This window comes from Cherax quadricarinatus, chromosome 44 (genome assembly GCF_038502225.1).
Source record: "Cherax quadricarinatus isolate ZL_2023a chromosome 44, ASM3850222v1, whole genome shotgun sequence".
Classification (NCBI taxonomy): Eukaryota; Metazoa; Arthropoda; class Malacostraca; order Decapoda; family Parastacidae; genus Cherax; species Cherax quadricarinatus.
This window is the reverse complement of record NC_091335.1, coordinates 14823857-14847001: the sequence shown is the minus strand read 5'-3', so window position 1 is coordinate 14847001 and position 23145 is coordinate 14823857. Positions and strand designations below refer to the sequence as shown.

Genomic DNA, 23145 nt, shown 5'->3' with positions numbered 1-23145 from the left:
ATTAAACAACCACGGTGACATCACACATCCTTGTCTAAGGCCTACTTTTACTGGGAAATAATTTCCCTCTTGTCCTTCATATACTCAGATATCTAAGCATATTAGTTCCTCCATACTCCCTTCCTACAATCTAATATTTGATTTATCATTGCCTAGACTATTTTTGTTACCCTCATCACCTCGCTCCAAATTTGTCCATAGAATTTTTTCTCTTGTCTACATTGTTCATTGTGGACTATTTTTAAATTGGCATTTTATAGTTTTGTGTAAAAGTGGCCAAATTACCGACTTCTATGCACTTTATAAGGTAGTTGTAATGATTGAATGAGCAGCCTTTTGTGCTCAGTCAATAGAACAGAAGGCATACTAGTGAAATAGTTAAGAATTTGGTAAGACAGAGCAATGGAATTTGCTTAAAATAATATTCAAAGTGGGTGAAATTGCTGATGTGTAAATTGTACCCAGGTTGCTTACTTTGCACCTGTATAATTCTAAAAGTTTTTTCTACCATTTCAAAAATTTTTTTTATATAAAATGGACTCTGAGAGCAATATTAACTTTGGGGGTCTGGGCAGTGAGGGGGTTAAAAGATTAAGAATCTAATAGAAAGTAAGAGTTGTTACAGTTGCTTTTTTGCCAATGACACTGTGTTTTTAGGAGATTTTGAAGAAAAATTGCAATGGTTGGTAGACGAATTTGTTCTTTTTTATTTCTTCTATTGTCCATGGGGAAGTGGAAAAGAATCTTTCCTCCGTAAGCCATGCGTGTCGTATGAGGCGACTAAAATGCCGGGAGCAATGGGCTAGTAACCCCTTCTCCTGTATACAATTACTAAAAAAGAGAAGAAGAAAAACTTTATAAAACTGGGTTGCTTAAATGTGCGTGGATGTAGTGCGGATGACAAGAAACAGATGATTGCTGATGTTATGAATGAAAAGAAGTTGGATGTCCTGGCCCTAAGCGAAACAAAGCTGAAGGGGGTAGGAGAGTTTCAGTGGGGGGAAATAAATGGGATTAAATCTGGAGTATCTGAGAGAGTTAGAGCAAAGGAAGGGGTAGCAGTAATGTTAAATGATCAGTTATGGAAGGAGAAAAGAGAATATGAATGTGTAAATTCAAGAATTATGTGGATTAAAGTAAAGGTTGGATGCGAGAAGTGGGTCATAATAAGCGTGTATGCACCTGGAGAAGAGAGGAATGCAGAGGAGAGAGAGAGATTTTGGGAGATGTTAAGTGAATGTATAGGAGCCTTTGAACCAAGTGAGAGAGTAATTGTGGTAGGGGACTTGAATGCTAAAGTAGGAGAAACTTTTAGAGAGGGTGTGGTAGGTAAGTTTGGGGTGCCAGGTGTAAATGATAATGGGAGCCCTTTGATTGAACTTTGTATAGAAAGGGGTTTAGTTATAGGTAATACATATTTTAAGAAAAAGAGGATAAATAAGTATACACGATATGATGTAAGGCGAAATGACAGTAGTTTGTTGGATTATGTATTGGTAGATAAAAGACTGTTGAGTAGACTTCAGGATGTACATGTTTATAGAGGGGCCACAGATATATCAGATCACTTTCTAGTTGTAGCTACACTGAGAGTAAAAGGTAGATGGGATACAAGGAGAATAGAAGCATCAGGGAAGAGAGAGGTGAAGGTTTATAAACTAAAAGAGGAGGCAGTTAGGGTAAGATATAAACAGCTATTGGAGGATAGATGGGCTAATGAGAGCATAGGCAATGGGGTCGAAGAGGTATGGGGTAGGTTTAAAAATGTAGTGTTAGAGTGTTCAGCAGAAGTTTGTGGTTACAGGAAAGTGGGTGCAGGAGGGAAGAGGAGCGATTGGTGGAATGATGATGTAAAGAGAGTAGTAAGGGAGAAAAAGTTAGCATATGAGAAGTTTTTACAAAGTAGAAGTGATGCAAGGAGGGAAGAGTATATGGAGAAAAAGAGAGAAGTTAAGAGAGTGGTGAAGCAATGTAAAAAGAGAGCAAATGAGAGAGTGGGTGAGATGTTATCAACAAATTTTGTTGAAAATAAGAAAAAGTTTTGGAGTGAGATTAACAAGTTAAGAAAGCCTAGAGAACAAATGGATTTGTCAGTTAAAAATAGGAGAGGAGAGTTATTAAATGGAGAGTTAGAGGTATTGAGAAGATGGAAGGAATATTTTGAGGAATTGTTAAATGTTGATGAAGATAGGGAAGCTGTGATTTCGTGTATAGGGCAAGGAGGAATAACATCTTGTAGGAGTGAGGAAGAGCCAGTTGTGAGTGTGGGGGAAGTTCGTGAGGCAGTAGGTAAAATGAAAGGGGGTAAGGCAGCCGGGATTGATGGGATAAAGATAGAAATGTTAAAAGCAGGTGGGGATATAGTTTTGGAGTGGTTGGTGCAATTATTTAATAAATGTATGGAAGAGGGTAAGGTACCTAGGGATTGGCAGAGAGCATGCATAGTTCCTTTGTATAAAGGCAAAGGGGATAAAAGTGAGTGCAAAAATTATAGGGGGATAAGTCTGTTGAGTGTACCTGGTAAAGTGTATGGTAGAGTTATAATTGAAAGAATTAAGAGTAAGACGGAGAATAGGATAGCAGATGAACAAGGAGGCTTTAGGAAAGGTAGGGGGTGTGTGGACCAGGTGTTTACAGTGAAACATATAAGTGAACAGTATTTAAATAAGGCTAAAGAGGTCTTTGTGGCATTTATGGATTTGGAAAAGGCGTATGACAGGGTGGATAGGGGGGCAATGTGGCAGATGTTGCAAGTGTATGGTGTAGGAGGTAGGTTACTGAAAGCAGTGAAGAGTTTTTACGAGGATAGTGAGGCTCAAGTTAGAGTATGTAGGAAAGAGGGAAATTTTTTTTCCAGTAAAAGTAGGCCTTAGACAAGGATGTGTGATGTCACCGTGGTTGTTTAATATATTTATAGATGGGGTTGTAAGAGAAGTAAATGCGAGGGTCTTGGCAAGAGGCGTGGAGTTAAAAGATAAAGAATCACACACAAAGTGGGAGTTGTCACAGCTGCTCTTTGCTGATGACACTGTGCTCTTGGGAGATTCTGAAGAGAAGTTGCAGAGATTGGTGGATGAATTTGGTAGGGTGTGCAAAAGAAGAAAATTAAAGGTGAATACAGGAAAGAGTAAGGTTATGAGGATAACAAAAAGATTAGGTGATGAAAGATTGAATATCAGATTGGAGGGAGAGAGTATGGAGGAGGTGAACGTATTCAGATATTTGGGAGTGGACGTGTCAGCGGATGGGTCTATGAAAGATGAGGTGAATCATAGAATTGATGAGGGAAAAAGAGTGAGTGGTGCACTTAGGAGTCTGTGGAGACAAAGAACTTTGTCCTTGGAGGGCGGGGGGGAATGAGAGATATTTTTACCAACGCCTTTTTGGGGGGAAGCGTGGTGATGAATGTTGCAGCGGGGGGAGAAGGCTGGAGGCAGGGAAAGGTCATGTCTGGAGGGAAATGTGGGTAATATCATGCAGAGAATTGGGAGTTTAAGTTGGGAGGGGGGCGGATTCCCAAAAACTGTTGTCCAGGGGGCGAGGGGGGTTTTTGGGAGGTTTAAATTTTAGAAAAAGGGGAGCTGTTAAATGTACCATCGGGAAAAGGGGCGGGAAAAACCCGGGGGGGTTGGAGGGGGAAAAGGATTTTTCTTGGCGGGGGTTTGATTTTAAGGGGCAGGGGGGTTTGTTTGATAATGAATGGAGGAAAAAGGGTTTTTTAAATTGAGGGGTTTTTAGGAGAAAAAACTTTTATAAGGGATCGGGAAAGGAAATGGACTACCCGGGAAAAAGGGAAAATGCCTCAAAAGGGTTTAATGTTGCTTTTAAACTGGGGAAAAAAGAAACCCTTCTAAGAAAAGTAAAGGATAATGTTTAAAAAGTTTTTTCCCCCCCCTTTTCAGGAATCCCGGGGGATAATAAAAAAAATGTAAAAAAAGGGAAAAAAAAGAATTAATTTTGGGAAAAAACAAAACATAAGATCAAACAAATTTAAAAGAATATCAACAAAGTTCAGATTTTTGGAGGGGATTTGTAAAATTAATTGTAAAAGATGAAACAAAAAACTAAATTTTAAAAGGGGGGAAACTTTGAATCTTTTAAAAAAATTTTCATGAAATAAAATTGGGAAATTTTAAGAACATTAAACAAATTTAAAAAATTTTTAAATCAACAAACCCACTCCACAAATTAAAATAAAATAGATTCAGTTTTTTCCCCAAAAGAACCCTTAAAGAAAATTTTTTCCAACCCCTAAAAAATTTTCAAAAAATACCAAATACACTATTTCCCCCCCCAACTAATTCTTCCCCTCATCATCAAAAATTTTTAAAAAGAAAATTTTTAAATAACAAAACCCTTTTTTAAAAAAAGATCCAAGACTGTCAACAAATTGAAAACCACTTAAACCCCCCAATGAACCCTCCATTCAAACTCAATTTTATAATCAACCCCAAAAAGGATGATAAAACTGATTGGAAAATTAATTTTCAAATCAACCCCACTCTTTCTAAAATTTTAAAAAATTTAAATTTCATAGGTTGGAGGGGGGGGGAAAAGGAGGTTTTGTGGGGGGTTTGGGACTTCCAGCAAGCGGGGGCGTGGGGGCGTTAAAATGGGGAGGAATGGAGCCCTTAATGGTATTTGGGACCGACAACTGTTGGAGGGAGCAGGGAATATTTTTGGAAAGGATTCAGGGAAACCGGTTATTTTTATATAGCCGGGTTTGAGTCCTGGAAAAAGGGGTACAAACCGCACTCTAAAGGAGGGGGGAATTAGCAAAATTTTTGAGGGGTATGTTTGTATCTTTTTAGGTATATACTTTAAACTGTTGGTTCTGAGCACCTCTGCAAAAACAGTGATTATGTGTGAGGAGGTGAAAGTGTTGAATGATAATGGAAATTTTATTTTATCCCACTTACCACCAAGTTCGGTTTTTAGAAACCGTCGTAAGTCGAAAAGGTCAAGAACCTTTTTTACTGAATATCAAATCACATTTTTTTTAATGACTTTTTTTTATTGTTTTATTTTGGGGATTTCATTTTTTTACTTACTTTTTTTGCTGTTAGTACTGTATTTTATAATTTTTAAAGGGTTTTGGGGAAAAAACCAAACACAAATAGTTGTTTATTTCCCGAAATTTGGCAAAAAAACGGGGCGTAAGTCGAGGGTCGAAGTCGAGCAGGTCGTAAGTTATTTGGAGGTGTTTTTTTCTTTTGGGGGTTTTCTTTTTTTTTTGGGCCCCCCTGCCTTGGGAGATGGTTGACTTTTTAAGAATAAAAAAAAAATTCCTACCTCATCCTAAAAACATAAGCTCCACTGTCAAAGACAGGGTCAAAAAAGCACAAAATGAAATAAAACTTGAATAAGTGGATGACCCCGGGACAACAAAACGTTACTGAAAATTTTCAAAAAGAACAAAATTTGAGAACCAGATAACCCCAAAAAAATAGAAATAATATTTAAATCCTTTTAACTTTTAACTAAAAAATACACTGCTCTAAAAAGAACCCACCTGGGGGAAACTTCAATTATTTCCAAAAGCTTTTTGGGTACAGTTGGGGCTTTTGGAGTTGGGGGGCACTTCAACTACCTAAAGTCATACCCTTTGTAACAGAAGCCAATATGTGTACACAAATGGGGGCAAACTCTTCCACTAGCCAATCACAGTCAGTGGGCCCCCAAGGAAGTGTCCTTTTCCCACCCTCTTCTCATTTACATCAATGACCACCAAGCATCACAGCTACTCAGACCCAAATTTTTTGCAGATGACACAAAATATTCCCCTTTTCACCCAAACCCAAATCATTTGGGTTTAAAACTCAAAGCGGGAAATTTCAGAAAATATCTACCTGGTTGATGACAAAGCTTTTCCTCAATATTGAAAAAAACCTATTTCCCTTCAGTTTGGAAACAGAACTGCAAACATTCCACTTAAATAAAACCCAAACAGATCACCCATCACAGGACTCACAGAGGAAAAATTTAGGGAAACCACCTTTACAGCAGTTTTAAACCCCCACAAAACAACAAATTTCTAAGAAAATTCTAAGACAGTGGGCATACTACCCAAAAATGGTACTATGTTCCCCAATCAGTTTCCCCTTTCATTATCATTTATCATCACCCCCATTCACAAGGAATTTTTCAAGGGGAAACAACAACATTAAACACCAAAACCACTAATAACTAGAAAAACCCGTCAGAATGATAACAAATTCCCCCCCTGACAAATACCCCCCACAATATTCAAAACCAAAAAGCCCCCAAAACATCCAAATTTACTTTAAAAACATACATAGAAAAACCACATTTAAACATAAACCCCCCACCAAACTTCCCCCCCAACCTTTTAAAAGGAAAGACTTTAAAAACAAGACATGATCTCTTTTATGAAACCCTGTTCAAATCTCGCCAAAAAAACCATGCCCACATGGTCTCAAATTTAATTTAAAGTAAAATAAAGTTTAAAAGGGCTTAAACACCAGTTTAAAGGTCTTCCAAAACCCTCATCACCCAAACCAAAAATTTAATACCAAAATTTCACCAAAAAATCCAAACTTTAAAATTCAAACAGAGCCCGTTCACAAAATCCCCCTTTAAAAATACCACTCAAAAAAATATCCTTCACCCCAAATTTTAGCAATCTATTGTAAACCGCTTTTCAACAATCCAAAGTTATATTGAAAATATAGCCAGACTTGAGTCCTGGAAAAAAAGCCGCCAAATTTTAAAAATGGGGTTTTGGGGTATTAAGGTTTGGGGGGAAGGGGTGATTTTTTATAAGTAAATATACTTAAACTGATTTTTCTGGGGTTTTCCCAAAAAATGATTTTGTGAGTTGAAAAAAAGATGAAATATTTTTTTGGGGGTTTTTTTTTTGGGGAACCCCGCCCAGGGGAAAAGGCGACAAAAAAAAACAAAAAAATTTTGAAAAGAATGAAAGTCAAAATTTATTTAATTTTTTTTTTTTGTTTAATTTTCAAATACAATAAAAAAAATAAGGAAGATGCTGTACAAAACCCCCATTTATAATTCAGGCCCAAAATTAATTAAGATTAATCAACAATGATTAAATTTAGTATAAACATTATTGTAAAAGAAACTATTTTTTTTTTAATTTTTTTTAATAAAAATTTTACACAAAGAGGCAAAAATAAAGATAAAAATAAAAACCCCTTATATACATATATTACCTTTAAAATTAATTAAGATTTTAATTTAAATTTTGAAATAAAATATAAAACAACAAAAATTATTTTAAACAAAAAAATAGTATTAAGCAAAGAATAATAGTTATCTGTTAGGAGTGTATTTTAAAAAAAATAAATTTTTTTCCTTGTGGGTTTTTTATTTGGGAATAAAGGGGAAAAATATAGGGTTTTACAATTTTTAAATGTTCCAAAAACCCCAAATTTTTTGGTTTTGGGGGTTTTGTTTATCCCTTAAAAGACCCTTTAAATTATAAACAAATGTTTTTTAAATTTAAAGGAATAATTTAAAATTTTAGGGGCCCCTTTTTTACTTGAGTTTTTAAAGAAGGGGGGATGGACACGAGGAACATCAAAGAGTGTCTGTGCCTTTGTTAATGGGAAAGTTCTTTGGGTTTAGGGTTTGGGAAGGAGATGTTTGAGGGGGGGGTTTAAAACGGTTAAGGTTCTATGTTGGGGAATAGGTGCAGTAATAAGTAGGGATGTTTTGTATGGTGAGTAGGTTGGGTTTTAAATTTTGGGTGGAGGGCTGCCTGTAGGAGAATTTGTTATCATTCTAACTGCAGCCTTTGGGAATTAGTGGTCTGAGAGGGTTAATTGTTGTTGAGCCCATGCACAAATTTCCCAAGGTGAGATAGGGGTAAAAAGAGAGGATAAAGGGCCGGGGGGGCATTGGGAAATAGTACCGATTTCGATAGTATTTCCAGTCTTGGAAATTTTTTAAAAATTTTTGGATATTGTATGAAATTTTGAGTCTATTATCAAGGTGGTTTCCCAAAAATTTTTCCCCCTCTGTTAGCTTTTGATAGGTGATCTGTTTTTTTGTTATGTTAAGAGGTCATCTGTAGCTTGTTATAAACTGAATAAGTAGGTTTTGTCAATGTTTAAAGTCTTTTACCTCACCAGGTAGATATTTTCGTAATTCGTGTTTCAGTATTTAGCGTGAGGGGCTGGGGTGAGAGAAAAGAGAGTGTCATCCAAAAAGTGGGGGTTTGAGTAATTGGGCATTTGGTAGGTCATTTATGATAGGAGAAAGAAAGAGGCCGGGAATTTCGGGGGACACCAATTAAGGGTTGAGGAAGATTTTCCCCTTTGCCCATTATTCCTTTTCGTTGCTGAGGTAGTTTTGAGGAGTTGAGGAGTCCCCCCAATCCCAAGGGGAAAATTTTTAGTAAAGGTAGGTCAACTGTATCAAAAGCTTTATTTTAAATCAATGAAGATCCCCCCTGGGGCTTCTTTTCATTGCAGGGATATATGTTCTAATGTATAATACTCATTAGTATTTTTTTTAGGGTAACTAAATTGGCAGGGGGTTTAAATTTGGGGGAGATGAGGTAGGAGACGTTTTTGAATTTAATTTTCAAAGATTTTTTAGAGAGGGTAAATTGGGTATTCCATAGTTATTAACTTATTTGGTTTTCCATGGATCAAACCCTAATTTTTTGAGCTGTAGGGGGAAGGGGGGAGGATTCAATGGATTTTAAAGAGTGTTGCAATGATTAGTGATAGTACTTTGGGAATTTTTTTATATAAAGGGGGAAAGGATTTAAATTCCTGTTGTTTTTTGAAAAAGGGTAATAAGGAGACCATTGGGGTTTTGAGTGAACACGGTTCGGGGAGTTTCCAGTGAGGTAGTATTTGGGGGGATCTGAGCTTGGGGTTTTTTTGGCAAGGTTTGTCCAAATGAGAAGAAATAGAGTCTGTTTGCTGTTTTTGTTGGTGGGAGTTGGGGTTCATCTGTTTTTAAAATTTTATTTCGCTTATTTCGTGATATCTTTTTTTTCCCCAAAATTTTTGATAGGGTTTCCCAGGTTTTTTATATCACCTCGTAAGTTGATAATTTTCCTAAATACATTTTTTTTGCCCTTCTTATCAGAAGATGTATAACTTAAACAAACTATGATCTTTTCCCCTTTATTGCCCGGCCCAAACCCCCATGATGATAGTGGCTCTGTTTGCACTGTACTCTATTATTGTTTTTCTTTAATTTAAAATGAAACCCTTTGAAAAAGAAATAAGCTTTAGTTTTATTTGTTGTAGCAAGGAGGAGGCTGGAGGCAGTGGAGATGTCCCCGGGAAGGAGAAAAGGGGGTTTAAGGTGATCTGATATTTTTAAAAAGGGTGGAGCAAAGTAGGATGACTTGGAGGGTGTAAAAATTGTAGCAGAGAGAAGGGGGGGGTAGGGATTCCAGGAAAAGTTGGGGGGAGGGGGAAAAAAGGAAGTTTTTTTTATGTGAAGGGTTTTGGGCATCCAACAGGTGTGTTGTAAGGGGGTAGTGGAGGCAAGTGGTTTTATAAGGGACTTAAAATACCCTTTTGGGGGTTAAGGAACATTTTGGGAAAAAAATCAGGGGAAACCGTTAGTTGGGCTTGGTCCGGGGAAGGAAAGACAGACCCGCACCTTTATGGAGGGGGAGATATTTGTAGTTCAGAAGGGGATCTGAGTTGTAAAAGTTGGTGTGCCTCTGAAGACCAATTGATGGTGTGGAGGGGGGGAGGTTCTTTTTATTTTAGGCCACCCTGCCCCGGGGAGGAGACAGCCAGTATTTTAAAAAAACAGCCCCCATTGTCCTGAACTTTCCCTTTTTGTTCTGGGAAACCAGAATTTTTAAACAGATCTGAGAGATTTAATTTTCCGTTTTATTTTTTGAAAAAGTATAACAGTTGTCCTGTCTTGTAATAATTGGGAAAATTTAACATGAAACAGAAGGGGAGTTTTTGCAGCCTATTCCAAATTATAGGTGGGAAAAAATTAACCCTTTTGTCTGACAGAACCAAGATAAGCAAATTTTTATATTCAGGCCCCCAAGGGGGAGAAAGATTTTTTAATTTTTTTTTTTTAAACACGGTACAAATTAACCATAATTATATGTTCCCCGAAGGTGTAGGTTGGAGAAGCAGCCAACCCCGGGGGGACCAATGTCCCCAAATGAGTGTAAAAAGAAAGCCTGTAAAATTTTTTTTAATGATGGTAGGGTTGGGTGTTCTTTTTCTGTCCCCATAAAAATGCAAAACCCGGTATGTTTTCTATTCTCACTTACACTTAGATCACACTTTTCACATGCAAAGACAACATATATATACATACCCCCTGGGTTTTTTTTGTTTTCTTTCTTCTTGTTTATTTCCTCTTATCGGACATGTAGAGAGAATGGAGCGAAACAGAATGACTTCAAGAGTGTATCAGTCTGTAGTGGAAGGAAGGCGGGGTAGGGGTCGGCCTAGGAAGGGTTGGAGGGAGGGGGTAAAGGAGGTTTTGTGTGCGAGGGGCTTGGACTTCCAGCAGGCATGCGTGAGCGTGTTTGATAGGAGTGAATGGAGACAAATGGTTTTTAATACTTGACGTGCTGTTGGAGTGTGAGCAAAGTAACATTTATGAAGGGATTCAGGGAAACCGGCAGGCCGGACTTGAGTCCTGGAGATGGGAAGTACAGTGCCTGCACTCTGAAGGAGGGGTGTTAATGTTGCAGTTTAAAAACTGTAGTGTAAAGCACCCTTCTGGCAAGACAGTGATGGAGTGAATGATGGTGAAAGTTTTTCTTTTTCGGGCCACCCTGCCTTGGTGGGAATCGGCCGGTGTGATAATAAAAAAAAAAAAAAAAATGTAAAAGAAGGAAATTAGAAGTGAACATAGGAAAGAGCTAGGTAATATAAGACTGGATATCAAATTGGAAGGAAGAATATACAGGAGTCATTGTGTTCAGATATTTGGGAGTGGACTTGTCAATGGACAGGTCTGTGAAAGATGAGGTGAACTATAAAATTGATGATGGGGTAAAAGGTGGGAAATGCATTGAGCATCTTTGGAGACAAAGAATGTTATCCATGGAGATATAAAGGGGAAATATATTAGAGTATAGTGGTACTAATACTCTTAAATGGGTGTGAAGCATGGGTATTAAATCAGACGAACCCCTACTCCCACAAATTGAAACAGCAAATAGACTCGATGTTTTCTTCTTCACCATAGGAAAGAATCTAGCGAGCAAAATCCCAAGCTCAAACACCTGAAACACCTCACAGGTACCTACCCAAATACACTATTCCCAGCCCCAACCAACTTAACAAAAGTCTCGCTCATCATCAACACCATTAAAAACAAGACAGGGGACATAAATAACTTAGAACCTTTTGTGTACAAAAAAGCATCTCAAGTACTGTCACCAATTATTGCAGCACTCTTCAACAAATCCATCGAATCCTCCACCTTACCAGCAATTCTCAATATAGCGAAGGGTCACCCCGATCCACAAAGGAGGTGATCAAACTGACTTGAATAACTGTAGACCAATATCTAACCTACCTCTGCTCTCTAAAATCTTTGAAAAATTAATTCATAGGTTGGAGGGTGGGGGTAAAGGAGGTTTTGTGGGCAAGGGGCTTGGACTTCCAGCAAGCGTGCGTGAGCGTGTTAGATAGGAGTGAATGGAGACGAATGGTATTTGGGACCTGACAATCTGTTGGAGTGTGAGCAGGGTAATATTTAGTGAAAGGATTCAGGGAAACCGGTTATTTTTATATAGCCGGACTTGAGTCCTGGAAATGGGAAGTACAATACCTGCACTCTAAAGGAGGGGTTCGGGATATTAGCAGTTTCGAGGGATATGTTGTGTATCTTTATAGGTATATACTTCTAAACTGTTGTGTTCTGAGCACCTCTGCAAAAACAGTGATTATGTGTGAGTGAGGTGAAAGTGTTGAATGATAATGAAAGTACACCTACCATCCGACTTACGACCAAGTTCGGTTCCGAGAAACCGGTCGTAAGTCGAAATGGTCGTAAGTCGAACTTTACTACTGAATATCAACATCACATTTTTGTAATGACTTTATTTTATTGTTTTATTTTGGTATTTCATGTTTTACTTTACTTTTTATGCTGTTAGTACTGTATTTTATACTGTAAGGTTTAGGATAAACACTGTGTACAACACAAATAGTTGTTTATTTCCCAGAAATTTGGCAAAAAAAACACGGTCGTAAGTCGAGTGGTCGTAAGTCGAGCAGGTCGTAAGTTGGATGGTAGGTGTATTTTCTTTTTGGGGATTTTCTTTCTTTTTTGGGTCACCCTGCCTCAGTGGGAGATGGCTGACTTATTAAGAATAAAAAAAAATCTATTCCTACCTCATCTCACACAACATACTAGACCCACTGTCAGTTTGGATGCAGGACTAATAAAAGCACAAATGATGTATAATACACATGCTAGAATAAGTAAGTAAGTATGTTTATTCAGGCATACACAAATACAGTTACATGGAATTATCATAAATAGCAGCACATGTGTAGAGAACCTAGGATAACCCAAAAAAGTCAGACAGAGTGACATATTTCCATTGGGGTCCTTTGAACTTTGAACTAATATATACACTGCTCTCGAGAAGAAAGAACTCACGCTGGGAATCTTCATTGATTTACGTAAAGCTTTTGATACAGTTGATACTTTAGGTAGTTGAGGGCACTCCCTCAACTACCTAAAGTCATACCTTAGTAACAGAAGCCAATATGTGTACACAAATGGAGCAAACTCTTCCACTCAGCCAATCACAGTCAGTGTCCCACAAGGAAGTGTCCTTTGCCCACTCCTCTTTCTCATTTACATCAATGACCTACCGAATGCATCACAGCTACTCAGACCCATATTATTTGCAGATGACACAAAATATGTCTTCTCTCACCCAAACCCAGTCATATTGGTTAACACTGTTAATGCTGAATTGCAGAAAATATCTACCTGGTTGATGACAAATAAGCTTACCCTCAATATTGACAAAACCTATTTCATTCAGTTTGGAAACAGAACTGCAAACATTCCACTTAACATAATGCTAAACAGATCACCCATCACAGGACTCACAGAGGGAAAATTCCTAGGAATCCACCTTGACAGCAGCCTCAAATTCTAGACACATATACAACAAATTTCTAAGAAAATCTCTAAGACAGTGGGCATACTACCAAAGATGCAGTACTATGTTCCACAATCAGCTCTCCTTGCACTGTATCATTCACTCATCTACCCTTATCTCACATATGGAATTTGTGCATGGGAATCAACAACATTAAATCACCTAAGACCACTAATAACCCAGCAAAAGGCTGCAGTCAGAATGATAACAAATTCCCACTCCTGACAACATACTCCACCAATATTCAAAAGCCTAAAACTGCTCACCGTTAAGAACATCCATACTTATTCAGTTGCCAACTACATACATAGAACACTACACTCAAACATAAACCCTCCACTCAAACTTCTCCCCACCAACCTTAACAGGACACACGACTACAACACAAGACACAGATCTCTTGTTGATGTATCCCATGTTCATATCTCGCTGTGTAAAAACTCTATGCACAATAAGGGTCTCAAAATTTGGAATTCATTACCAGTAAATACTAAAGTAACCAGGTCTGAACACCAGTTTAAGGCTCTTCTCAGAAACCATCTACTCACCCTAAACTAAATACTCAATACTCAATATTTAGCTTTACCGAAAAATTATCCAAATCTTAAACTTCAAATCTAGATGCCCAAAGTTCATGCATTATTAATCCTACTTTGTAGTATAAATACCTACTCAAAACAATACTGCCTTACACCCAACTGTAGCAATCTCGTACTGTAAACTGCTTTCAACAACTCACAATGTTATATTGTACATATAGCCAGACTTGAGTCCTGGAAATGGGAAGTACAATGCCTGCACTTTAAAGGAGGGGTTTTGGGATATTGGCAGTTTGGAGGGATATGTTGTGTATCTTTATATGTACATATATACTTCTAAACTGATGTATTCTGAGCACCTTTGCAAAAACAGTGATTATGTGTGAGTGAGGTGAAAGTGATGAATGATGAAAGTATTTTCTTTTTGGGGATTTTCTTTCTTTTTGGGTCACCCTGCCTCAGTGGGAGATGGCTGACATGTTAAAAAAAAAAATATCATTAATGAAATTATTGTAATTAGAATAAGACTACTGTCTGCTATTTTATTTATTTATTTATTTATTTAGTAATTTTAGCATACATACAGAGGTACAAAAAAATACAGGTAAGAGCAGCATGCCAAAGCCACTTATATGCATAGCATTACAGGCTGGCTTAAAATTAACTTAAGATTAACTAAGCAATGATGAAATCAGTGATAAAACATTATTGTAAACAGATAACTATAAAGCACAAATGAGTATTACAAAGACAGGTCATATGGTTGCATGCATTGCTGTACATTCAGTCGAATGGAGTATTCTGTTAGGTAGTGTATTTAAAAAAATAACAAAGTTAGATTGGGTCCTAGGTTTAACATTTGTGTGATATAATTGTGAGTAACATATAGGATATACAATTTATAAGGTTCAGTTATTCAGTAATTATTTGGTTTTGAGTGAGTAAGTGATCTTGAGAAGAGACTTGAATTTATAAACAGGTAGTGTTTCTTTTATATTTACAGGTAATGAATTCCAGATTTTAGGGCCTTTTATGTGCATTGAGTTTTTGCATAGCGTGAGATGGACACGAGGAACATCAAAGAGTGATCTGTGCCTTGTGTTATGGTCATGTGTTCTGTTGAGGTTGGCAAGGAGATGTTTGAGGGGAGGGTTAATATCAGAGTTAAGTGTTCTATGTATGTAATAGGTGCAGTAATAAGTATGGATGTTTTGTATGGTGAGTAGGTTGAGTGTTTTGAATATTGGTGGAGTGTGCTGCCTGTAGTGAGAATTTGTTATCATTCTAACTGCAGCCTTTTGTTGGGTAATTAGTGGTCTGAGATGGTTAATTGTTGTTGAGCCCCATGCACAAATTCCATAGGTGAGATAGGGGTAAATAAGAGAGTGATAAAGGGCCAGGAGGGCTGACTGTGGAACATAGTACCGTATCTTCGATAGTATGCCTACAGTCTTGGAAATTTTCTTAGAAATTTGTTGTATATGTGTATGAAATTTGAGTCTATTATCAAGGTGGATTCCTAAGAATTTTCCCTCTGTTAGCTTTGTGATAGGTGATCTGTTTATCGTTATGTTAAGAGGTACATCTGTAGCTCTGTTACCAAACTGAATGAAGTAGGTTTTGTCAATGTTTAGTGTAAGTCTGTTAGTCCTCATCCAGGTAGATATTTTCTGTAATTCGGTGTTTACAGTATTGGCTAGCGTGACTGGGCTCGGGTGAGAGAAGACGTATGTAGTGTCATCTGCAAAAAGTGTGGGTTTGAGTAATTGCGAAGCATTTGGTAGGTCATTTATGTATAGGAGAAAGAGAAGAGGGCCAAGGACACTTCCCTGTGGGACACCAACTGTAATTGGTTGAGTGGAAGAGCTTGCCCCATTTGCGTACACATATTGGCTTCTGTTGCTGAGGTATGACTTGAGGTAGTTGAGGGAGTGCCCTCTAATACCATAGTGTGACAATTTTACGTGGAGCAAGTCATGGTCAACTGTATCAAAAGCTTTACGTAAGTCAATGAAGATCCCCAGTGGGACTTCTCTTTTCTCTATTGCAGTGTATATATGTTCTAGCATGTGTATAATAGCATCATTAGTATTTTTATTAGGCCTGAATCCAAATTGGCAGGGGTTGAGAATGTTTTGGGAGATGAGGTAGGAGTAGATTCGTTTATGAATTAATTTTTCAAAGATTTTTGAGAGAGGGTGTAAATTGGATATTGGCCTATAGTTATTCAACTCTATTTGGTCTCCTCCTTTATGGATCGGGGTGACCCTTGCTATTTTGAGAGCTGTAGGGAAGGTGGAGGATTCAATGGATTTGTTAAAGAGTGTTGCAATGATTAGTGATAGTACTTGTGACACTTTTTTGTATATAAAGGGTGGTAAGGTATTTAAATCTCCTGCCTTGTTTTTTAGTGCGTTGATAATAAGGGAGACTTCATATGGGTTAGTCGGAGCTAGGAACAGCGTGTTCGGGTAGTTGCCAGTGAGGTAGTCATTTGGTGGGGTATCTGAGCTTGGGATTTTATTGGCAAGGTTTTGTCCTATAGTGGAGAAGAAATCATTGAGTCTGTTTGCTGTTTCTGTTGGTGGGAGTTGGGGTTCATCTGATTTTGCTAATTTTATTTCGCTATTTCGTGATATCTTTTTTGTTCCCAGAATTTCTGATAGGGTCTTCCAGGTCTTTTTTATATCACCTCGTAAGTTGGATAATCTGTTCTCATAATACAGTTTTTTTGCCCTTCTTATCAGAAGATGTATAACTTAAACAAACTATGATCAATTTCCTTAGTATTAAGTCTGCCCATAATGCCTATGCATGATAGTGGCTCTGTTTGCACTGTACTCTATTATTGTAATTTCATAATCTCAATGTAACCTTGCAAAGAAATAAGCTTTGTCAGTTTTATTTGTTGTAGCAAGGAGGAGGCTGGAGGCAGTGGAGATGTGCCCGGAAGGTAGAAGAGGGGTTATTGAGGTGATCTGGATATTTTAAAAGGATGGAGCAAAGTAGGATGACTTGGAGGGTGTAAAACTTTGTAGCAGAGAGAAGGAGGGGTAGGGATCATCCAGGAAAAGTTGGAGGGAGGGGAATAAAGGAAGTTTTGTATGTGAAGGGCTTGGACATCCAACAGGTGTGTTGTATAGGAGCGAGTGGAGGCAAGTGGTTTATATGACTTGAAGTACTATTGGAGTGTGAGCAAGGTAACATTTGTGAAAAGAATCAGGGAAGCCAGTTAGTTGGACTTAGAGTCCTGGAGAAGGAAAGTACAGTACCTGCACTCTGATGGAGGGGTGGAGATATTTGTAGTTCAGAAGGGCATCTGAGTTGTAATGTTGGTGTGCCTCTGGTAAGACCAATTGATGGTGTGAGTGGTGGTGAGGTTCTTCTTATTTCAGGCCACCCTGCCTCGGTAGGAGACAGCCAGTATTTTAAAAAATCAGTTCTGATTGTCCTGAACTTTGCCTTTATGTTCTGAATCCAGAATTTAATCAGATCTGAGAGATTTATATTTTCCTGTTTAAATATTTTTAGAAATGTATATTACCAGTTGTCCTGTCTTGTAATAATTGGAAATTTAAGCATGAAACAGAAGCAGAGTTTATGCAGCCTATTCCCAATATTATAGGCTGAAAATATTAACCTTATGTCTGACAGTAACCAAGATAAGCAAATTTTTTATATTCAGGCTCTCAAGGGTGAGAATAGATTGTAATTTTTTTTTTTATAAACACGGCATAAATTGACACCATAATTATATGTTCCTGAAGGTAGTAGGTTGGTAGACAGCAGCCACCCAGGGAGGCACTACCGTCCTGCCAAATGAGTGTAAAATGAAAGCCTGTAATTGTTTTACATGATGGTAGGATTGCTGGTGTTCTTTTTTCTGTCTCATAAACATGCAAGATTTCAGGTATGTTTTGCTACTTCTACTTACACTTAGATCACACTACACATGCATGTACAAGCATATATATACATACCCCTCTGGGTTTTCTTCTGTTTTCTTTCTACTTCTTGTTTATTTCCTCTTATCTCCATGGGGAAGTGGAACAGAATTTTTCCTCCGTAAGCCATGCGTGTCGTAAGAGGCGACTAAAATGCCAGGAGCAAGGGGCTAGTAACCCCTTCTCCTGTATATATTACTAAATTTAAGGGGAGAAACTTTTGTTTTTCCTTTTGGGTCACCCCACCTCAGTGGGATATGGCTGGTTCGTTGAGAGAAGAATTACATGTTCTATAATTTTCTAGCTTGTACTTTTAGCAGAGTACAATTTGGCAGTGCATCTGTCTGGCTATTAGCCAACAGTGGATCAAGCTTTCACCACTTTTATTGCACAAGTGATATGAATGTGCTTAGTGGTACAGTAAAAATACAAATAAAAATAAATGCAGAAATACTGCTAGTACCTTTAAGAGCTTGAGGTAACCCCTTAATGTCTTTTGACCTTAAATATATATTAACTGGTTGACCAATAGTATTACTCTCCTTTTAGGGATCGGTGGTTCGTCATGTTATTGCCTCCAGCTCATATAAAGAGAAGAATACTATGTTATACATCCTTCATGCTGTTGGAGCCCCTCGTTGTCAACAACTCTACCCAGACTGCACTGATGGATGTTCACCAAGAGGGTCATTTGATGGTGTTCCCCAAGAAAGTAACCAGTTTTCACGTTGCCGTGTAAATTTTGATGAATTTTTGGATACTGCTATGTTTGAGAAAACCAAAAGTGAAATGCAGGCAGAGGCTACATTAGGGTGAGTTAGGAGAATGACCACTCATTTTTATTAAAAATAAATTTAACTTTTTCTAATTTTGGCATGTTTGTAATTGGGATTTACTTTGTATTATAATTTTATCTTTGTTGTTTTTAGATCAAATATATTGATTATTGGTATAATATTTTGGTGTATGTGTAGTCATCTCATTTTTTTGTTGTAAAAATCAGTCAAAAAAATTGAGTGTTTCTTTTGAGGGGAAGAAGAAACTGATACTGTAATATAATATTCCCTTGCTTCAAGTGTTCAAGAATGCTGTTGTGAAATCTTCCATATTCATAGTGTTTCCAGGAATGCAATTCCTGTGAATATTGTAGTGATGACAAGAACAGCTCATGGATGCTAATGTCCATATATCCTTTAAAATAAATGCATTGCTGTTCAGTTATCCACAACCACTTCCTATTCTCCCTATAATACACTAAATACAGTTCTTTCTTTCTTCTCTCAACAAACCGGCTGTATCCCACCATAAAGAAAACAAAAGTTTCTCTTTTCAAATTTAGTAATTTATAGAGGAGAAGGGGTTACTAGTCCCTTGCTCCCGGCATTTTAGTCACCTCTTACAACACGCATGGCTTACTGAGGAAGAATTCTGTTCCACTTCCCCATGGAGATAAGAGGAAATAAACAAGAACAAGAACTAGAAAGAAAATAGAAGAAAACCCAGAGGGGTGTGTGTATATACATATATGCTTGTACGTGTATGTGTAGTGTGACCTAAGTGTAAGTAGAAGTAGCAAGACATACCTGAACTAAATACAGTTATAGGAAAAAAAAAGAGGCAGTGAATGGAACTGGCTGACCCACTGATGTTATTTTCACATTTTTAAGAAATGTTCATATTTTGTTGTAAGGTGAGTGTACATATTTCATCATGGACACAGTTTGTTTGCTTCTGGTGAGAAAAATATCTCTTCATATTGTCTTTTGTCTGTCTCATAAACATGCATGATTTCAGGTATGTCTTGCTACTTCTACTTGCACTTAGGTCACACTACACATACATGTAAAAGCATATACGTATATACACACACCCCTCTGGGTATTCTTTATTTTCTTTCTAGTTCTTGTTCTTGTTTATTTCCTCTTATCTCCATGGGGAAGTGGAACAGAATTCTTCCTCCATAAGCCATGCGTGTTGTAAGAGGCGACTAAAATGCCGGGAGCAAGGGGCTAGTAACCCCTTCTCCCGTATAAATTACTAAATTTAAAAGAGAAACTTTTGTTTTTCTTTTTGGGCCACCCCGCCTTGGTGGGATATGGCCGGTGTGTTGAAAGAAAGAAAGAAAATATTTATTTTGGGAGGTGAAGTATTTGCAACAGTCATGGTAATAATTCTGTTATCATTACAGTATATATTTACTAATACCTATAATCTGTAATGTATTATTTTTTAATTTTTATTTCCTAGAATACAAAGGCAGATTAGTGAGTTAGACTCGCAGATAGACGATATAATACCAGAATAAATTAGCAACTGTATCTGGATTAGATTTAAGTCTATTGCATGTGGATTTCTACTCCATTGCAGATCTAAATACGCTAGAGTTCACATTATAGGATTTTGTCATCAAGTTTCAGGGAATGTCTAGTAAAATGTTATATCGTCATCAGTGAAGATATTATGTGGCCTTGGTAATAATGGTAGAGTTATTGACAGATGTGCAGCTAATATGACATTTTATTATGGCAACATTTCACTCTCCAGGAGCTTTGGCATATTGAATTGTAACATTAGTTACATATGTGTCCATTTACCTAAAATTACATGGCCTTATTGAAACTAGTTGGTTGTTTTATGTCTAATTCATACCTGTCTTATTGCAGGGAGTAATATGTGAAACTTGAAATCTAAGTTCTGATTTGACACTTTAAGATTTTAATACATCTTATAACAAGCATTTAGTGTTAAGGAAAATACAGTAATGTTTTTAACATTGTCATTAATGCAAATAAGAATTAATACATATGTAAGTGTCTGTTTACAGACTTTCTTTTTCTATCAGGTTCTCCAAAGTGCTTCACATAAATAAGAAAGGAGGACGCATATTGTCTCTTGATGGTGGCGGAATCAAGGGTCTTGTCCTGATTCAACTTTTAATTGCTTTGGAAGAAGCAACTGGCCGACCAGTTCTCCAATTATTTGATTGGATTGCTGGAACGAGCACTGGGGGTATCCTTGCTCTAGCACTGGCAATGGGTTAGTTATGCAATTTAAAGTATACTAATAAAGATAGTGATAGTGTGAATGATGGTGACAGTGTTTCTTTTTCGGGTCACCCTGCCTTGGTGGGAGACGGCCAGTGTTAAAACAGTTTACACCAATATTTTCCTAGGAGTATGTACTGGCTTAGTGAGTAAAAATGGAGACATCTTCGTAATTTAATGTGTTTTGTAGCTTGTCTCAGTTTTTCCTGGTATTAATTCTGCAGCACATCACACAGTCATACTCAGGAAGAACAAGAGGCCACACATATGTAAACTAAGACTAAAACAGTTTCAAGTGTGTACTAAAACATGTTTTTTACACAAACATTGTATGCAGCTCCCGAGCCAGATCCATATAGTTCATCGTTTATAAAGAAATACAAAAACACCACTATCACGAGCACTCAGTATTCTTTGGAGAAAGAGCTTACAACTAGATGAAATCTCAGAGGCCCTAGAAAATGCATATATAGCTCCTCTGTACAAAGGAGAAAGTAGACCACTGGCAAAAAACTACAAACTATTTTCAAAGTCTTTGGAAGGTTGATGAGATCCCAGATCACAAACTTTATGGAAAAGCATGACCTTCTCAACCCAGACTAACTTGGATTGATGAGAGAGAGCATTTTTGTCACACCTGCTTAGGGACAGAGCCAGTGTTTCTATATTTGGAGGGCTTGTTGAAAGGTGGGTTAGGAGACTTGTTTTGAAGCAGCATTAATATTATTACATATTACATATATTCTAGGGGTTTGGGATATTTTCTGTTTAGAGTGATGTCTAAATTGTCATGTCTGCATGCTTCTGGCATGACAGTGATAGTGTGAATGATGGTGAAAGTGCTTTTTTGTGTCACCTTGCATCGGTGCGAGATGGCCAGTGTGTTAAAAATAATTCTGTTGGGGTGCTTCAGTAGTCCCCAAGCCCCTCTCTCCCTCCCCGGGCACCACCCCTGCAACTATTAAACCATTACAATGAAACTACAGAGCCGTTGGTAAAAACACGGTCTACATGGATTTTTTTGAAAGCATTTGACAAAAGGAAAATGGCAACAACAAGTAAGAGAGAGGTGAAAGTGTATAAACTAAGTGAGGAAGGTGTTTGGGTGAGATATAAGCAACTATCGGCAGAAAGGTGGGCTAGTGCAAGTATGAGTAGTAGGGGGGTTGAAGAGGGTTGGAATAGTTTTAAAAATGCAGTATTAGAATGTGGTCCAGAAGTTTGTGGCTGTAAGTGGGTGGGTGCAGGAGGAAAGAGGAGTGATTGGTGGAATGACGAAGTAAAGGGTGTGATAAAAGAGAAAAGGGTAGCTTACAAGAGGTTTTTACAAAGCAGAAGTGTTATAAGAAGAGCAGAGTATATGGATAGTAAAAGGTGAAGAGAGTGGTGAGAGAGTGTAAAATGAGAGATGATAGAGTGGAAGAAGCACTGTCAAGAAATTTTGATAAGAATAACAAAAAATTTTTGGAGTGAAATAAACAAGTTAAGAAAGCGTAGAGAACAAATGGATTTGTCAGTTAAAAACAGAGTAGGGGAGTTAGTAGATGGGGAGATGGAGGTATTGGGTAGATGGCGGGAATATTTTGAGGAACTTTTAAATGTCGACGAAGAAAGGGAGGGGGTAATATTGTGCACTGGCCAGGGAGGTATACCATCTTTTAGGAGTGAATGAAGAGCAGAATGTAAGTGTGGGGGAGGTGCGTGAGGCATTACATAGAATGAAAGAGGGTAAAGCAGCTGGAACTGATGGGATCATGACAAAAATGTTAAAAGCAGGGGGGTATATAGTGTTGTAGTGGTTGGTATTTTTGTTTCATAACTGTATGAAAGAGGGGAAGGCACCTAGGGATTGGCAGAGAGCATGCATATTTCCTTTATATAAAGGGAAGGGGGACGAAAGAGATTGTAAAAATTATAGAGGAATAAGTTTACTGAATATTCTAGGAAAAGTGTATGGTAGGGTTATTATTGAAAGAATCAGAGGTAAGACAGAATGTATGATTGCAGATGAGCAAGGAGGTTTTAGAGTGGGTAGGGGATGTGTAGATCAAGTGTTTACATTGAAGCATATATGTGAACAGTATTTAGATAAAGGTAGGGAAGTTTTCATTGCATTTATGGATTTAGAAAAGGCATATGATAGTGGATAGGGGAGCAATGTGGCAGATGTTGTAAGTATATGGAATAGGTGGTAAGTTACTAAATGCTGTAAAGGGTTTTTATGAGAATAGTGAGGCTCAGGTTAGGGTGTGTAGAAGAGAGGGAGACTACTTCCTGGTAAAAGTAGGTCTTAGACAGGGATGTGTAATGTCACCATAGTTGTTTAATATATTTATAGATGGGGTTGTAAAAGAAGTAAATGCTTGGGCGGTGGGGAGAGGGGTGGGATTAAATTATGGGGAATCAAATACAAAATGGGAATTGACACAGTTACTTTTTGCTGATGATACTGTGCTTATGGGAGATTCTAAAGAAAAGTTGCAAAGGTTAGTGGACGAGTT

The 23145-nt window shown here is 37.6% G+C and overlaps 1 protein-coding gene across 2 annotated transcripts in view; it reads left to right on the top strand.

The window, feature by feature from the left end:
* The window catches only part of iPLA2-VIA (calcium-independent phospholipase A2 VIA), an 82107-nt gene that overhangs the window by 18492 nt on the left and 40470 nt on the right, over positions 1–23145 (top strand). For both annotated transcript variants that reach the window (XM_053789165.2, XM_053789164.2), the window contains exons 9-10: positions 18150–18412; positions 20443–20636. In XM_053789165.2, the coding sequence (XP_053645140.1) occupies positions 18150–18412; positions 20443–20636 (457 nt within the window). The remainder of the gene's footprint in view (positions 1–18149; positions 18413–20442; positions 20637–23145) is intronic.